Source organism: Girardinichthys multiradiatus, chromosome 8 (assembly GCF_021462225.1).
Source record: "Girardinichthys multiradiatus isolate DD_20200921_A chromosome 8, DD_fGirMul_XY1, whole genome shotgun sequence".
NCBI classification, from domain to species: Eukaryota; Metazoa; Chordata; class Actinopteri; order Cyprinodontiformes; family Goodeidae; genus Girardinichthys; species Girardinichthys multiradiatus.
Window position 1 is genome coordinate 10,906,196 of NC_061801.1, and position 15,935 is coordinate 10,922,130.

The 15,935-nt window shown below is 39.9% G+C and overlaps 1 protein-coding gene across 1 annotated transcript in view; it reads right to left on the reverse strand.

Annotated features, from left to right (window-relative positions):
* Positions 1 to 3,176: 3,176 nt before the first annotated feature.
* arsb (arylsulfatase B) overlaps positions 3,177 to 15,935 on the reverse strand; it is a 33,049-nt gene continuing 20,290 nt past the window's right edge. Inside the window, exons 7-8 of the mRNA XM_047371674.1 lie at positions 7,691 to 7,822; positions 3,177 to 4,422 (exon numbers count right to left, since the gene is read on the reverse strand). Coding sequence (XP_047227630.1) covers positions 4,157 to 4,422; positions 7,691 to 7,822 — 398 coding nt within the window. The 3' untranslated portion in view covers positions 3,177 to 4,156. The remainder of the gene's footprint in view (positions 4,423 to 7,690; positions 7,823 to 15,935) is intronic.

The window sequence follows — 15,935 nt, forward strand, 5'->3', positions numbered from 1 at the left end:
ACACTTTGTGGATGGTACAGTGACAAGCCCCTACTACCTTAATAACATCTTTTATTATGTCATTGTGCCCCGGCTTAAACAACACAGGCCTAATTTCATCTTAATGGACAACAATGCTCCAGCTCATCGAGGTCTCATCATTAGGGAATGAATACTGGAGACTGGGGTACCTTGAATGGAGTGGCCTGCACTTTCTCCAGACTTGAATCCCATAGAAAACCTATGGGATCAGCTGAGCCGCTGTCTAGAGGCTCGTAACTCTGTACCCCAGAAAACTCAATGGCCTGAGGGTCGCCCTTCAAGAAAAGTTGGATGCCATTCCTCAGCAGACAATAAGTCGACTTGTGAACAGAATGAGACATGGTTGTCAAGCTGTAATTGATGCTCAAAGGCACATGACACATTATTGAGACACTGGTATTTGTTGTTGTGGTATACCCAACACTGTTGTCTTTTGTTTCAATAAATTGTTTGAGATGAAGAAATCAACATTGCATGCCCTACTTTTCTATATTAACACTATAGTGTGAACGTTTTACATTTTTCCATAAATTTTCCCCCAAAGCCAAATATCCCAAAGTTTTTGTTGGTTGTAGATGTCTTGTCAACCAAACATTTATGTTTCCGTTTAAAGGCCTTATTTAAAATGTACCAGTTGAACAGTAGTTACCTTTTGTCAATAAGCATTCACTGTGACTGCAAACCTTTAAAAAATAAAGCTACTTTAGACATAAGCTTTTTTAAGCTTCTTTGTCTGCCTGCTGCTACATGACAATTGTATTTATTCATTAGAACAACAATCCAAAGCACCAGTCTAAAACCGCCTCCTTCACTTTTCATCATGTACCACTCTGTGGCAGTTCCTTAACTTTCTCAGCTTTCTCTGTGGTAGTCTCCAATCTCTGAAAGAGCTGTCAAAGATTTACATTTTTATGAGGTGTGATGAGCAGTCGGATCTCCTTCTTTCATGCTCGAGATTCAACACATTCTTGACTTCGCTGCTGAGTCTGATTCTAATCTGTTTTCACAGTCAGGCAGTGCAGACAGACACCATCTTTTTTGGAATTCCAGTCCCTCTTCATCATGGACCAAGACCTTCACTCCCTTCTTGTGGACATACCAGAAGAGGTTTCAAGGAAGGCAGTCATTTGTGCATCTTTCATCTACAGTTCTTAAAATATAACTGTCTGTACACTGTAATATCTTTTATTTTCATAAAGTCCTATATCATACAAACATAACCTGAGTAGATGTGAAAAGCAGTTTCAATGATGATGGCACTTCTTAAGTGAAGTTAAAAAGCTACCCAAACCAACATTTCCCTGAATGGTTAAAAAAAGTTAAATTTTTTGGCAGTGGTCCACTCAAAGTCCAGATGTGAATGTATCTGAGATGCTTTGGCATGGCTATTAACAGACCTGTTTAATCTTGAAAACCATCCAGTGTTGTTGAATTAAAACAATTCTGCAAGGATGAGTGGGCAAAAATACATCCACAGTCATGTAATAAAAGTCATCGGTAGTATATTCAAACATTTACTGGGAATTGTTTCAGTAGCTTTTTCTATTAAACAAAAGTATTCCTTGAAACCAGGGCTGCACTGTGGTGCAGTTTGTAGCACTGTTCCTTTGCAGCAAGAAGGTCTTGGCTTTGAATTCTAGCCTTTGGTCTTCCAGTGCATACGTAGGTTCTCTCCGGGTACTTCGACTTTGTCCCACAGTCTAATGACATGACTGTTAATTGGTCACTCAGAAATTTCCCACACGTCTCAGTATGAGTGTATGCGTGCATGGATGTGTGTCTCTGCGTTGCCCTGTGATGGACAAGCAATCTGCCCAAGGTGTACCTTGTGTCTTTCCCAAAGACCTCTGGAGATAGAGAGACACAGCTTTGGGTTGACTTTAGAGGCAGCGAAACACAGTGGTAACTCAGCAAGAGCACCTCAGCCTGAGAGTGTCACCGGGCTGAGTCATAGGGCAGGTCTAAGTGTGAAAAACACACCAAAACCTCTTGGAAAAGTAACAGTTGAGCTATGACATAGTTAGCAGCTCATAATAACACAGGCGGAAATGGTGTAACTCAGCAAGGAGGGGCAGCTCACCACAGATTTACCATTAGAAGTGCAAAAGTGGTCTGTAGAGGAGTTGAGAAACTGGCAGGGTCTGGTTTTACATGAATGCTAACATCTAATTAAATGAAATATTTCCCCATCCTGAAATTCAAAGTTTTGAATGTAGAGTAAACTAACAGAGGAGATGGCTGACAAATTTATAACCTCAAATACATACTGGGGACTTTCTCAGAAACATAAAATAATCATGCGGTGCTCTCATATTCAGTACGGAGGACCTGCTCTTAGTTTCATTACAGCCACTTCAGCACAAATAAGCCTTCCTGATAGTGAAGCTACACAGTTTAAAGAAATACAAAGCATTAATTCTTAAAAAGCATTCAATATACAAAACTGTTTAAAGATTAAGCAAACAAATGGCATGAAACATGTGCCACAGGCAGACCATATGGTCTGGCTGTTACTAAATAAATAATTCAGCGAAGTGTGACCTAAAATCTCAGAAGTCATATTAGGTTTAATGCTCATTCTGGCCTTAAGCTACTAAAAGATTTGTAATTTACTGTTTTCCAGAGTTTCTGAGTTCAATGTGTCAGCATGTCAATACTCAAGAAGACTTGGAAAGCCGAAGAACGCCATGGAATCTAGCTAAATCTAGCTTGATTTGTTCAAGTTAAAATGATTAGCACTGTAGTAACTATTTCTATGACTACAAATTTACAAATATAGATTAATTTAGAAAAACAAAACTATGCTCAAGTCAGTTTAGAAAAGGTATTTAGTTACATTTGGAAAAAAGAAACACTGAATACTTGCTGTATGTGCTGTATGTTGTTTTTGATGTGACCTGTTTTCTTCTCTCTCACTTTCAGCTGTGAGATGTTTTAAGAGTTTCTTGAATGTACAGTCTTTCTTAAGTCACCCCACAACATCACCAAAGGATAAAAATCTGGGTTTTGACTAGGCCCAAGTCTTTCTACTTCCCACCAATTCTAACCCAGTGCTTGAATCCAGTTCTAAGGATACGTTCTTCAAACATTTGAAAACATACCAGAAAATAATTTAATGACAAGGGAATAAAATGTATACAAACTAAGAAACAAACTAAGACAAAACGTTGACTTTATTCAATCACAGAGAGTATAAACTCGCAATATAATGATCTGGCCTGCCAAATTCATTTTATTTGTTCATATACATTCAAAGAGGGTGGACCATAAGGAACCCATAACAATGACCTATTCAAACAGCTCTGCTGTTTTGCTCCATGAAAAGAGTGTAAAAACACCATCTTCTGACCCTTCTGTGTCTGAAAAAAATAATTTCAAATAAACAGATGAATAAATCCCAATTTTGAGTAGTTTGGTTAATTATATAATGGAAACGTGTCAGAAGACAACTGCTGTCCTGAAGCTATGAAATACCAATATGAAAAATTGGATATCTTGCCGTGAGGAAGTGAACCAGAACATTACCACGGTGGAGGTATAAACGTTTGGAAGTCTGTGTTTATATAATAACATTATATTTAAAGTATTGCATATTCAAAACATATGGGGGTTATATATAATAATGACATATTATTTAAAGTCATTTAGGTCAGCGCTCCTAAAGGTCTTTTCCTAAAGCAGTTGTTGATGATTTGTTTTTGGCATCACCAGAGTACATTGTTTTTTTTCCCCTTTAAGAAAAGCTACTTCATTTATTCTGGATTACAAATTATTCAAAAGGGCTGCTTTAAATACTTTAGAGCCAACCACAGTTTAGTTAACTACTAGTTTGTGCACTGCTGCTTCAATGTGCTTTCTTTCTGTCTGGATTTTCTCAAAAGGAGATAAAAGAAGTGCAAATTCTACAGACACCGGATACGGTCCTCCCAAAAACGCACCAGAAGAAGAAAGTATTGGAGGAATTAAGAGATCAATTTGAAAAAGGTGACTTTTAGATAGATCTATCATGTTTTACAGACATCATAATTTGAAAGAATTTGTTCATAAAAAACATTATTTACAAGTTCCCTACTGTTAGAAATCAAAGTAAACTAAGTGCAAATAGGAACCTTCATTATGCCTCTGTTGTCTCCATCTAAGCCCACGGCCCCCAGGCTCCAGTGGGGCCCGGGTCACATCTGGGGTCATCATCAGGGTAGTTTATGGGCAGTGCAGTTTTCTGGTGCTGTTGGAGTCTAGTAAGGAGATAGTCAACCACTTCGGGGAACAGAGCTGACACTTCATTTCTCTCCTCGGGATCCTTTTCTACATCAAACAGCATGATGGGTTTCATTGGGTCCACCTTCGAGAGCCCGGACTCAGAGCTGTTGTGGCCGGGTCGGGGGAACCAAACTTCACAGCCTAGAAAAGTAAGGTCAAAGTCATACTAGTAGCAGTGGTGAGGAGAATATACTGTATATGGGTGACACTAAATTAATATAAACTATAGGCAAAATGCTTTTAATAAGCTTCAGTATCTACATATTTTTCTTCCTCATAACATTTGAAAAGGAAAATTAACTTCTTAAAGCTTTAGATTTGTTTTGCCATCTTTACTGGGACCATGTGGACACGCATAGCCTGGTGCTCATATTATATCCAGGTTAGTGGGATTCAGGTGTCCAGCCCAGGCCTTGAACCATTCACTAGAGTTTCATCCTCCTGTAAAATATGTAGCAATAATGCACCTACAAGCTGGTTTGGAAACATGAAGTGCCATTTGATTTTTTTCTTACAGAAATTGAATTTTAGTATGAGTAAAAAATTGTTAAAAAGTAATTTTTGGTTAAATGGCCATGGACTGCATCTTCACAGGACTTTAGTTGCAGAAAGGACTTCTTTACCTCATTGCTCATTTGCACCTTGCCAATGTATATTGCACTTTTTTCTATTTAGGTATTTGTATTTATTTTATGTACAGTACAGACCAAAAGTTTGGACACACCTTCTCATTCTATGACTATGAATATTGTAGCTTCACACTAAAGGCATCAAAACTATGAATTAACACATGTGGAATTATATACTGAACAAAAAAGTGTGAAACAACTGAAAATATGTCTTATATTCTAGGTTCTTCAAAGTAGCCACCTTTTGCTGTGATTACTGCTCCGCACACTCTTGGCATTCTGTTGATTAGCTTCAAGAGGTAGTCACCTGAAATGGTTTTCCAACAGTCTTGAAGGAGTTCCCAGAGATGCTTAGCACTTGTTGGCCCTTTTGCCTTCACGCTGCAGACCAGCTCACCCCAAACCATCTCGATTGGGTTCAGGTCCGGTGACGGTGGAGGCCAGGTCATCTGGCGCAGCACCCCATCACTCTCCTTCTTGGTCAAATAGCCCTTACACAGCCTGGAGGTGTGTTTGGGGTCATTGTACTGTTGAAAAATAAATGATGGTCCAACTAAACGCAAACCGGATGGAATAGCGTGCCGCTGCAAAATGCTGTGATAGCCATGCTGGTTCAGTATGCCTTCAATTTTGAATAAATCCCCAACAGTGTCACCAGCAAAGCACCCCCACACCATCACACCTCCTCCTCCATGCTTCACGGTGGGAACCAGGCATGTAGAGTCCATCCGTTCATCTCTTCTGCGCCGCACAAAGACACGGTGGTTGGAACCAAAGATCTCAAACTTGGACTCATCAGACCAAAGCACAGATTTCCACTGGTGTAATGTCCATTCCTTGTGTTCTTTAGCCCAAACAAGTCTCTTCTGCTTGTTGCCTGTCCTCGACAGTGGTTTCCTAGCAGCTATTTTACCATGAAGGCCTAATTCACACAGTCTCCTCTTAACAGTTGTTCTAGAGATGTGTCTGCTGCTAGAACTCTGTGTGGCATTGACCTGTTCTCTAATCTGAGCTGCTGTTAACCTGTGATTTCTGAGGCTGGTGACTCGGATGAACTTATCATCCGCAGCAGAGGTGACTCTTGGTCTTCCTTTCCTGGGGCGGTCCTCATGTGAGCCAGTTTCTTTATAGCGCTTGATGGTTTTTGCGACTGCACTTGGGGACACTTTCAAAGTTTTCCCAATTGTTCGGACTGACTGACCTTCATTTCTTAAAGTAATGATGGTCACTCGTTTTTCGTTACTTAGCTGCTTTTTTCTCGCCATAATACAAATTCTAACAGTCTATTCAGTAGGACTATCAGCTGTGTACTGTATCCACCTTCTGCACAACACAACTGATGGTCCCAACCCCATTTATAAGGCTTGAAATCCCACTTATTAAACCTGACAAGGCACACCTGTGAAGTGAAAACCATTTCAGGTGACTACCTCTTGAAGCTCATCAACAGAATGCCAAGAGTGTGCGGAGCAGTAATCAAAGCAAAAGGTGGCTACTTTGAAGAACTTAGAATATAAGACATATTTTCAGTTGTTTCACACTTTTTTGTTCAGTATATAATTCCACATGTGTTAATTCATAGTTTTGATGCCTTCAGTGTGAAGCTACAATATTCATTTTAATGATAGGACAATCTCCTTATCAGCAGCTCAGAGGCATCCAGGAGGTCTTACAGGCTTACAACAAATTGTTCTCACAGAATATGTCAGAAACCAGAAGGGGAAATACACAACATAAAAAACACACAGCCTTTTGCCCCACTGTCTGAAATGAAATCAGACTTAAAGGCAAAACATAGTTGCGCGTACTTGACTCCGCTTTCCGACCGCGTATGCATTGTCAAACAATAAACTGCTCGGTGGGAAAAAGTCTCCACATCGAACTGTTTTATATGTGACTTATATGTGACCAGCAGGCCGCGAGTACACGCAGCATCACTACCACTCTCTGCCCCTTCTTCGTCCCTAGTGTGCTTTAAATGCCTTCAACAGCACCTTCTTTTCTTTTTCCAAAGCTACACTGAAAATTAGCTTTGCCGCCCCGTCCGACGACATTATGGCAGAATGTGTGGGAAATGTAGGAATTCATCACCAGAAATATAGGAAATTGGTACGCACGACTTTGAACCCATGGACAGTACGCCCGACTATGTTCTGCCATGTAGTATTTCCCATTCTAGGTCAGTTAGGATTACCAAAACTATTTCTATTTGTTAAACATCAGAACAATGAGAAAGAGAGATTTGTTAAAAGCACAAGGAAAAAAGGACATCAAGAAGAAAGAAAGATCGAAAGGGAGAAGGAAACAAGGAAGGCTGGGAGGAAAGACAACTTTTAATGGGATTGGGGAATAAAGTAAAAAAAAACTAACATTTCACAATTCTACGTCATCCATACTGGAAAATATTTAATTAAGTTACACACTTTTCCAGGCTGTGTATGAACCCTGCAAGTCACTATGAAACCTCATACTAGTTTAAAACGTGCATTAGCCATGTGTTAAACTAGCTTACTAGGCTACTGCCATGTGTTAAACTAGTATGAGGATGTCCTTACAAATGTGAGCACTTCCTCACATTTGCATGGTGGCAATGAAAATAAGCATCTGAAGCTATATTTATATGTTGTTGTAGGAATACTTCAACAAGTATAATGGCTGTATTTTCTACCAGAGATTAGCAGAGGTAAAAGGTAAATGTCAGTATAAATACACTGCATGTGGTCGACTTACTGCTTTCACTTAGACTAAACATGTCATTGCAGCTAACAAACAATACTGACCTGGGTATCCAGTCAGCAGCTTCCAGTTTGACGATCGAATGGCTGCATGAATGGACACATTGAAGCTAGAGTTGGCCCACCGGTCTTCAGCGACCTGCGGAGCCAAAGTTAACTGACTCTGGCTGCCAGGACCTGCAGACAGAAGACAACGAAGCTGATTCCAGGTCGTCCACCTTCAATAACATTAGAAAATGCTGATCCAGGGGATATTAGACCACCAGCGGACACAAAGCCCCTTCTGTGGGTGTCTGTGTAAACTAGACGAGAAGGTGGACTGGCACCAAATCTTAGTGCATACCTGAACATCACAGTCGGTATCAAATGAAGGTGTCAAAATAAACAGACCAAAAGGGAAGAGTGCTTTGGTGACGAAAAATCAGGAGTGAAACTGTGGAAACCGAGTAGTTAAAATAAACAAAACTTATTGAAATCCCTCTTGTCTAAAAGGATACATATGTCCTTTTCTCCACAAGCTGATAACATTTCCTGAGGTCTTGATGAAATGTCTGTGAAAGAGCTTTGTCAAAATACAACAGGAATATAGTACAATAATACAACTGCCTTCTCAGCCCTTCTACAGCAGAGTGAGACACTAGGCAATATTTTTCAGTCTTTTTGAGTTCATGTCTGTCATCAGATCTGCTCAATTTACCAAAAATAAAGTCCAGCTTCCTAAGAGGATTTTCCTCACATTTGCATCCTTTGGCTTAACTAACGTGTTTGCAGAGAGGTTACAAGTGAGCAAAAAAAAAGGATGTACAGAAGTATCAGCCAGGAGAGGGTTACAAAACATTCATGCAGCATTAGATAGGCATATATATTGGGACACGACGTAAAATCTCAAAAACTGGATTCTTTTTTAATTGATGAAAAGACAAGATGGAAACCGGTCACAGAGGCTGCAAACTTGAAAGACCTTAAAACGTTTCTTAAAGTGGAACTAAACCCGATGTAAACGCCTAACCCCACCTCCAGACAAAATTTGAAAAGAAAATGCCACCAAAGTGGGCTGTGCCAAGACACAATGACAGGTGGCGCCAAGTGTGGGGATGGGGGATGTGGTCGGGAGGACCAGAGAAAATGGCAGCTAGTGTAATTTAACATATTGAATCATGGGGAGTGAGCAAAGCGACTCTGGTAGTTTTGCCAGGGATATTTTGAGGTGGAGAATTTTTCACCCCCCTCGTCACTGGAGGTTAAGGGAGGCTTTGTGGAGCCCAGCGGGCCTGAGCCTCATCAGTTCGAGCTGCTGGCTCAAGGAGCTGACTCAGTGATGCCCAAAGCCAGCGCTGCCGAGGCAGAGGAGGACAGCATGGGTCCAGGTTCTGAGTGGTAAAGTGATGTTAGCAGCTTAATCATCTAACATGGGGTAACATTCAAAGCAGTGAGAGACTTTCAAAAAGTTTACATTTAGATGTAGATTTATAGTACCTCAAGTAAAGCATATGAGCAAAGGTATAAAGCATAAAATGCTATGATCAGTGCTTGCAATTCCAACTCCTGACTTGCTACAGGGGCATGTTTTATACCTAATGGGGCTGTGACGTAGACATATACCAAGCTGTACATCTTGAACCAATAGGAAAATTCAACTGCAGTAGCCACTGTTAAACCCAAAGAGGACAGCACAAAGACGGTTTTAGGACAAATATTGCAGAATTAAACAAGTTTACGTGAAAATGTAAAATCTTGCACAGTAACAAAGATAGCACCTTTAAGGTCCAATAGATAAATTTATTTTTCAGCTAAATGTGTCACATTAAAAGGCAGAAACAGTTTTGTTACATCACATAATTCTTACAATGGGTGGAAAGACAAAAGTAATCAACTGTATATCATGAGTTGGTGAATTCAAACCCCGAAATATAAACTGTAAAGACAAAAAACCCCAATAAGCAAAATGCACTGCCTTTGGGAAGATAATTTTTTTTATGCATGATTTTCCTCAAACACGCTGAACTCGACCAGAGGCTTTTAACAAATATGGAGGTGATGTGGTTGACTCAGCACCGGTTTTCCGTTCCTGCCAAGCACAATGAGTAATTTGCCATGAGCGCAGTTCTGCAAATACGCACACATGAGAAATTACAACAACAGTCACCAGTTGGCACACTTTCACCAGTTTCATAAAGCAAGAGTAAATAATTTATCCTTGTATTGACGATGTCCAGAATTTTCTGGAACCTCCTGCTGTGAGCCTTTTCAGCCCCAATGGAAAATGTCTCCCAGAAGGGAACACACATGTCTGTGATTTCCAAAAGAACAAGGAAACCTGGCTTTGGGAGCATTCCCAGGTTCATGCCGTTGCTGACCCTAACAATGTGCTCCTGATTAGACAGATTTGCAAGTGATCTCAGCCTCCCAGCGCTGTCAAAAACAAGTTCTTCCTCGCATTCTTTAGCGTATGGACAACGCTGCACCCACACAAAGCCTGCGTTCCAGCTGGAGCTCGTTCAGCAGAGCACACACCGCAGCAGCAATATGACTTGAGAGTCAAAACATTTCTGATCTCAGCGTTTCTGAACCGCATGATAAAAGCTACAACATTCAGTTCTTTACTCTTCATTGCGCAAGTGATATGTGGGCATCTTAATAGCTCTTGCATGCATTCAGCTGGTTTGCTCAACGAGGAGAGGTCTGCGAGCTAAACAGATTTGCAGGGCTCACACTGTTGCACAATGGAGTGGAGTGGGAGCATTTGTATGTGCAGTGCCTTACAAAAGTATTCATATCCATTCACTTTCTCCACATTTTGTCACATTGCAATCACAAATGTCAATGTATTTTATCAGGATTTTTGTGATAGATCAACACAAACAAGCCCATAGATTTAAAATGTTCCAATTAAAGAAAAGTCCAAAAATTGTGGCATTTAGCCCCTTTCAATCTAAAGCCCCATATTAAAAACCAGTGCAAATGTATGCCTTCAACTTTCACCTAATTAGTTAACATTTTGCAATTTATCTACAGTATAAATACGACTGTTCTGTGAAGGCCTCAGAGGTTTGTTAGAGAACAAACAGCATCATGAAGACCAAGGAACACATCAGACAGGTCAGGAGTAAAGGTGGTTGAGAAGTTTAAAGCAGAGTTAGGTTTTAAAGCAATATCCTGAGTTTTGAACGTCTCACTGGGCGATCTTCAATCTGAAAATGCCGGGCAAGGAGAGCATTACGAAGAAAGGTAGACAAGAGGTGTTTAGTAACTTTGGAGTAGCTGCAGAGATCCACTGTTTGAATGGTCCAGTCAAAGTTCAGACCAAATTCCAACTGACAAATTGTAACAAAGCTTGAACACTGATGATCGGACAGAGTTTGAGCTATTTTGCAAAGAACGGATCAAAACTTTAGCTACTAGATGTGAAAAACTGGTAGAACCCAAATATAATCCAAAAAACCTGCGACTATAACTGCAGCGAGACATGGTTCTAGAAAGTATTGACTCAGGGGGTCTGAGTAAAAATGCACACCATACTACTGAGTTTTTTGTTTCTAAAAGTATTTAAAGCCCATGTATCATTTCCTTCCACTTCACAACGATGCACTGCTTTGTGTTGGTCCATCACATAACATTCCAATAAAACACTTTGAAGGTTGTGCTTGTAATAGGTCAAAACATGGAAAATTTCAATACGTTTTTGCAAAGCTCTGCAAGCAGGTGGGAACATAAATCATTTGAGCTTTACAAACATCAGTGTTTCATTTGTTTCCTGGTGCTCAAGCTCTTGCTAATTTAAGGAATTTGGGCCTCCAACACCAACATACGCGCTCTTTTTCCACATGTTCCCTTGTTACATTCATTCCATGGATGAGCTCAGGAAGAGATCGACTTCACGGAGGATATACTCATATGGATCCATGGCAGCTTGGTCTGCAAATGGTGTCAGAGAGGAGGAGCGAGTAGAGCCAGAGAGAGCAGAGAAACGGCTAGAGGGAAAAGCTAAAGAGTTTTGTAGGGAAGGTTTGGGAATGCTACAAGTCTTGGACCAAGTCCAAGACTTCTCTCACCCTCTGTGCCTCTCTCAATAATCAACAGGTTCGGGGACCTCTCTGTGACGCATTTAGTCGACATCCCTCTGCTCACACTGTGAGAGCAACGGCAAGAGGAATTTATAAAGCCGACTTGAATGGAGGAAAGTATGTTGGAAAAAAAAAATCTTTTCATGAATTAAACTAAGAAACCTCAAAAGAATGACAAGAGACTGGGAGAAAAGGATAAGGAGAGTGGAGTGCGAGGACTCAAAGAGAAGTAGCCTCAATAGGAGGGCAGAAAGAGGAGAGGAATCTCAAAATTAGGAACGCTAAGAAAGGGAGGCTTATTGTCAGTTTGGTGGCTGCCAATAAAGATTTCAACATAAAACATAATGGCGTGAGCTTGTAAAGCTGCAGTGTTGTCCTTCTCCTATCTCAGTGATTTACATAGTAATGGCCACCAGTAAACTTTGAGGAGAACCTGAGCACCATGGGATTTGGCTCCATAAACAGTCCTGTCTCAAAAACACAGTAAATCAGCAGCTGGACTTTCAACATTTGTGTTGATTTAAACTCTGCCTATTACATATTATATTTTACAGATAAAGATCTGAAAAGAGTCAGATGCATTTGTATTCAACCCAATTTTCTCCTATACCTCTACATAAAATGCAGTGCAACCAACTGACTTCAGGATGACCTCAGCATAAATCCAGCTTTTCAGTGAAGGCCTCAGAGGACTGTCCAAGCACTGCTCAATCCATCATCTAATAATAGAAAAAGTAATGCACAAAGATACCAAAACATGGCCATCTGACTAAACTGACAGGTTGAGTAAGGACAGCATTGATCAGAAGCTGCAGAGATCCACAGCTCAGATGAGAGAATCTGCTGACATCACAACCACGAGTCGTGCATTTCAGAAACTTAATCTATCTGGACGAGTGGCAAGAATAAAGCAGTTGTATAAAGAGCCATAACAAGGAGAAATTCTGGTCAGTCGAGACCAAAACAGAATTTTTGGTTCACACACTATGTGTGGCAAAAAACTACCAATGCATATTACTTTGAACATACCATCCCCACAGTAGTGGCAGAATCATACTGTGGGGCTTTTCTTCAGTAGAGACAGGGAAGCTGGTCAGAGTTAAAAGCAAGATGGATGATCCAGAAAGGGGAAAAAAAGAACTAGAGCCACAGCAATAAGTGAAAGGTTTAGACCATTAAAGTGTTAAAAATTGTCCAGTCAAAGACTAGACCTGTATCCAATCAAGCATCTGTGGAAAGACAACAATTGTTCTTCACAGATGCTTTAATGACTGAGCTTGAACTGCAAAGAAGAATGGACAAGATCGCCTGTCTGTGGATGTCTAAAAAGACGTAGACATGTAAATGAAAGGTCATTCTAGCAAGTCAGGGCTAAATAAAAATACAGGCAACACTTTTCAGATTTTTATTTGAACAAAAGTTTAGAAAAATATGCACTACCTTGTGTTTCTTTATCTTGCAAAATTACAATACACTGAAGTTTGTGGTTTTTGCATTGAAGAATGTAAAAAAGTTCAGACATGAATACTTTTTCAGGGCACTACAACTTTAATCACCTGTAAAGCCAAACAAAAAACTGGAATTGCAACCTTCAAAAGCACGCTCCAAATAGGCCAAAGCAAATGACCTTCCTAATCCCTTCTTTTCCACGAGCAGCTCGAAAACAGCCCTGTATCAAAACAGCTCAGCAACATATATTGGTGTGGGTGTGTTGTTAAAATTACAGTCCACAACGCAGAGTTGAGGTCACAGGAAGAGAGTCACCACATATTAAAAAACATTGTATTCAAGTAGTAAAACTGTCACAAAGGCTGTTACACTGATTGTGAGTTAAGGGGAAAAACTATGGGATCCTTATCAAGTAAAGCACAAAACATAAGCATGTATTTAACTTGGTGATATCCATCTACTTCCTGTACCCGTGGGAGTCTGTCCCAACAGTCAACATGTGAGAGGTTGACTGCTGGGAGGTACACCCTGGATGAGTCTAAGTGTGATGCAGCTTAGCTAAATTTTGACCTCATTCAGTCTTGCCTGCATGCAACATTCATTATAGATAAATGAGGAAAGCATCTGTAATGAAGCAACTGATGCAACAAGCAAGTGTCCTCAGTTTTAACTAGCTGTTAGCTTTTCTTAGGGTTCCGACATTCCAGAATTTTCTAGACTCAAATTTCCACAGTTCTCAGTTCTTTATGTGCATTTCAAAATATAACATTTAAAGTTTACTAAGGGTGTACCGATTGCAGTTTTCTGGTCGATAACCGATTACCGATTCTGAAAAAGCCTGATCTGCCAATTCTGATTTTGGCGGAGACCAATATTTTTAAAATAATTAACACCCTTAGGTGTTATGGGGTCACGATATACCTTCAATGTTCCAATTTTATTTGACTGAAAAATATTGAACAATAGCCATGAAATTATTTAAACTTGTTTTATCTGCACGAGGTAGTGCTCTAAAATATAAATGGAAAGTTTAAAGCATTGCAGTTCCTTCAGTCTTCCATTTTTCACATTTTAAAAAGAAACAAAACATGCACAATAGGTTAGACAAGTAGATAGGATCGGTAGATAAGATCGGTTTAACATGTAAGTATCGGCCGATCACCGAACCCGCACAATTAAGGAAATCGGGGCTGATCGATCAGTGCCCCCTAAAGTTTACCATGAATTCATGGCAGATATGTCTCTCACAGTAGGCAGGTTTTAAATAAAGAACCTGGAAAATCCAGAAACAGGAAGCAAGGATACAAGAAAGGCATAAAAGGAGGGAAATAAGCAAGGAAGGAAGAAAAACAGGGAGGATTGAACATGAGGGAAAAGGTAGGACATAAGGAAGACAGAAAAAGGGACACAAGGAAGGAAGAAAGACACAAAGTTCTTTTTAAATTCTTCTGAAGTTATTTGTTGTATTACCAGACCACGCTCTGGAAAACAACAGGTTATATTAATCACTAAAAGCCCAAAAATGAATGACATTCATGTCCTGTCTGTAGAACTACAACCAAGATAGAAAGATATTTAGCTAAATAAAATATTTCAATTGATAGAGCCTAGAATAAACATTCAAATTATATCAAGACCATGTATCTAGGTGACATTGAATCTTAGGGAGACTAAAAAAGCTAATGCGTCAAATGAGTAACATTTTAGTGTATAGGTTTAAGGAAAATACAGGTCCTTGGGTTTATAAGAAAATCCCACAAAGGATCAAGCCTTCTTTTGGTCTGATCTGAATGTCAATGTTCTCCCATAACAACATACCTATCATAATGCTTCTGTTACAAATAAAGAGCTAAAAACTACAGCATTTTTGACAGATGAATGAGAAACTAGTTCCGTTTCGTGGGATCAAAAGGTTCACATCTGTTCCTCTGCTGACCCATTACAGCCCTGCTCTGGCACATCTGAGAGGAATTTCAGTACAAAAATAAAAAAATGTGTTCCTTCTGTTCTGTTAGTCTTGAATGTCCATCATTAAGGTGCAGTCTTCACCTCAAAGTCAGAAATAGCTGCCACAGACCAAAGAGTCCCATTAGGCTCTCAGAGATGGAGGTGGTGGTTGGGTTCACAAATTATTAAGTGGTTAAGGCAGGAGTCCACTCCTCTGTGTTTCCAATGTCTCCTCAGTCACATGACCCTTTTCCAGGAATCCTCCCTACAATCAGAGGTTAAACAACGCACGCTAACCCAGCTCTAAAAACCCAGCAAACATTTAGACACCGCTGACTGATAACAATGACTAATCACAACTTCAGCTTCATCAAAAGTCAGATTGCTACATTTTAATAAGAACATGTTCCTTTAATTGTCTAGAAGAGGTGTTAATAAAGCATCAAAATGATGAATGTATCCATTTCAAACATGAACCTTTTTCTCAAAAACAAGAACAAAACATCCTTTAATAGTGAACCAGCTACAGTGCTTTGCAGAACTACTTATTTTTTCACAGTTTCACATTAAAATCACAAACTTCAGTGTATTTTACTGGGACATTATGTGGCAGACGGAGGACAAGGATACATGGCTTTCAAGCATTTTTTTTCAAATAAAAATCTGAACAGGAGGGAATGCATTTTTATTCTTTCTCTCCGAGTCAATACTGAGCTTTGGAGCTCCTCCAGAGTAGGGCCTCTTGGCTTCTTCTCCGAGTACTTCCTCTTTCCATTTCCAGGCTATGGACTGAACAGTGCTTTGTGATATGTTCAAAGCTTGGAATACTG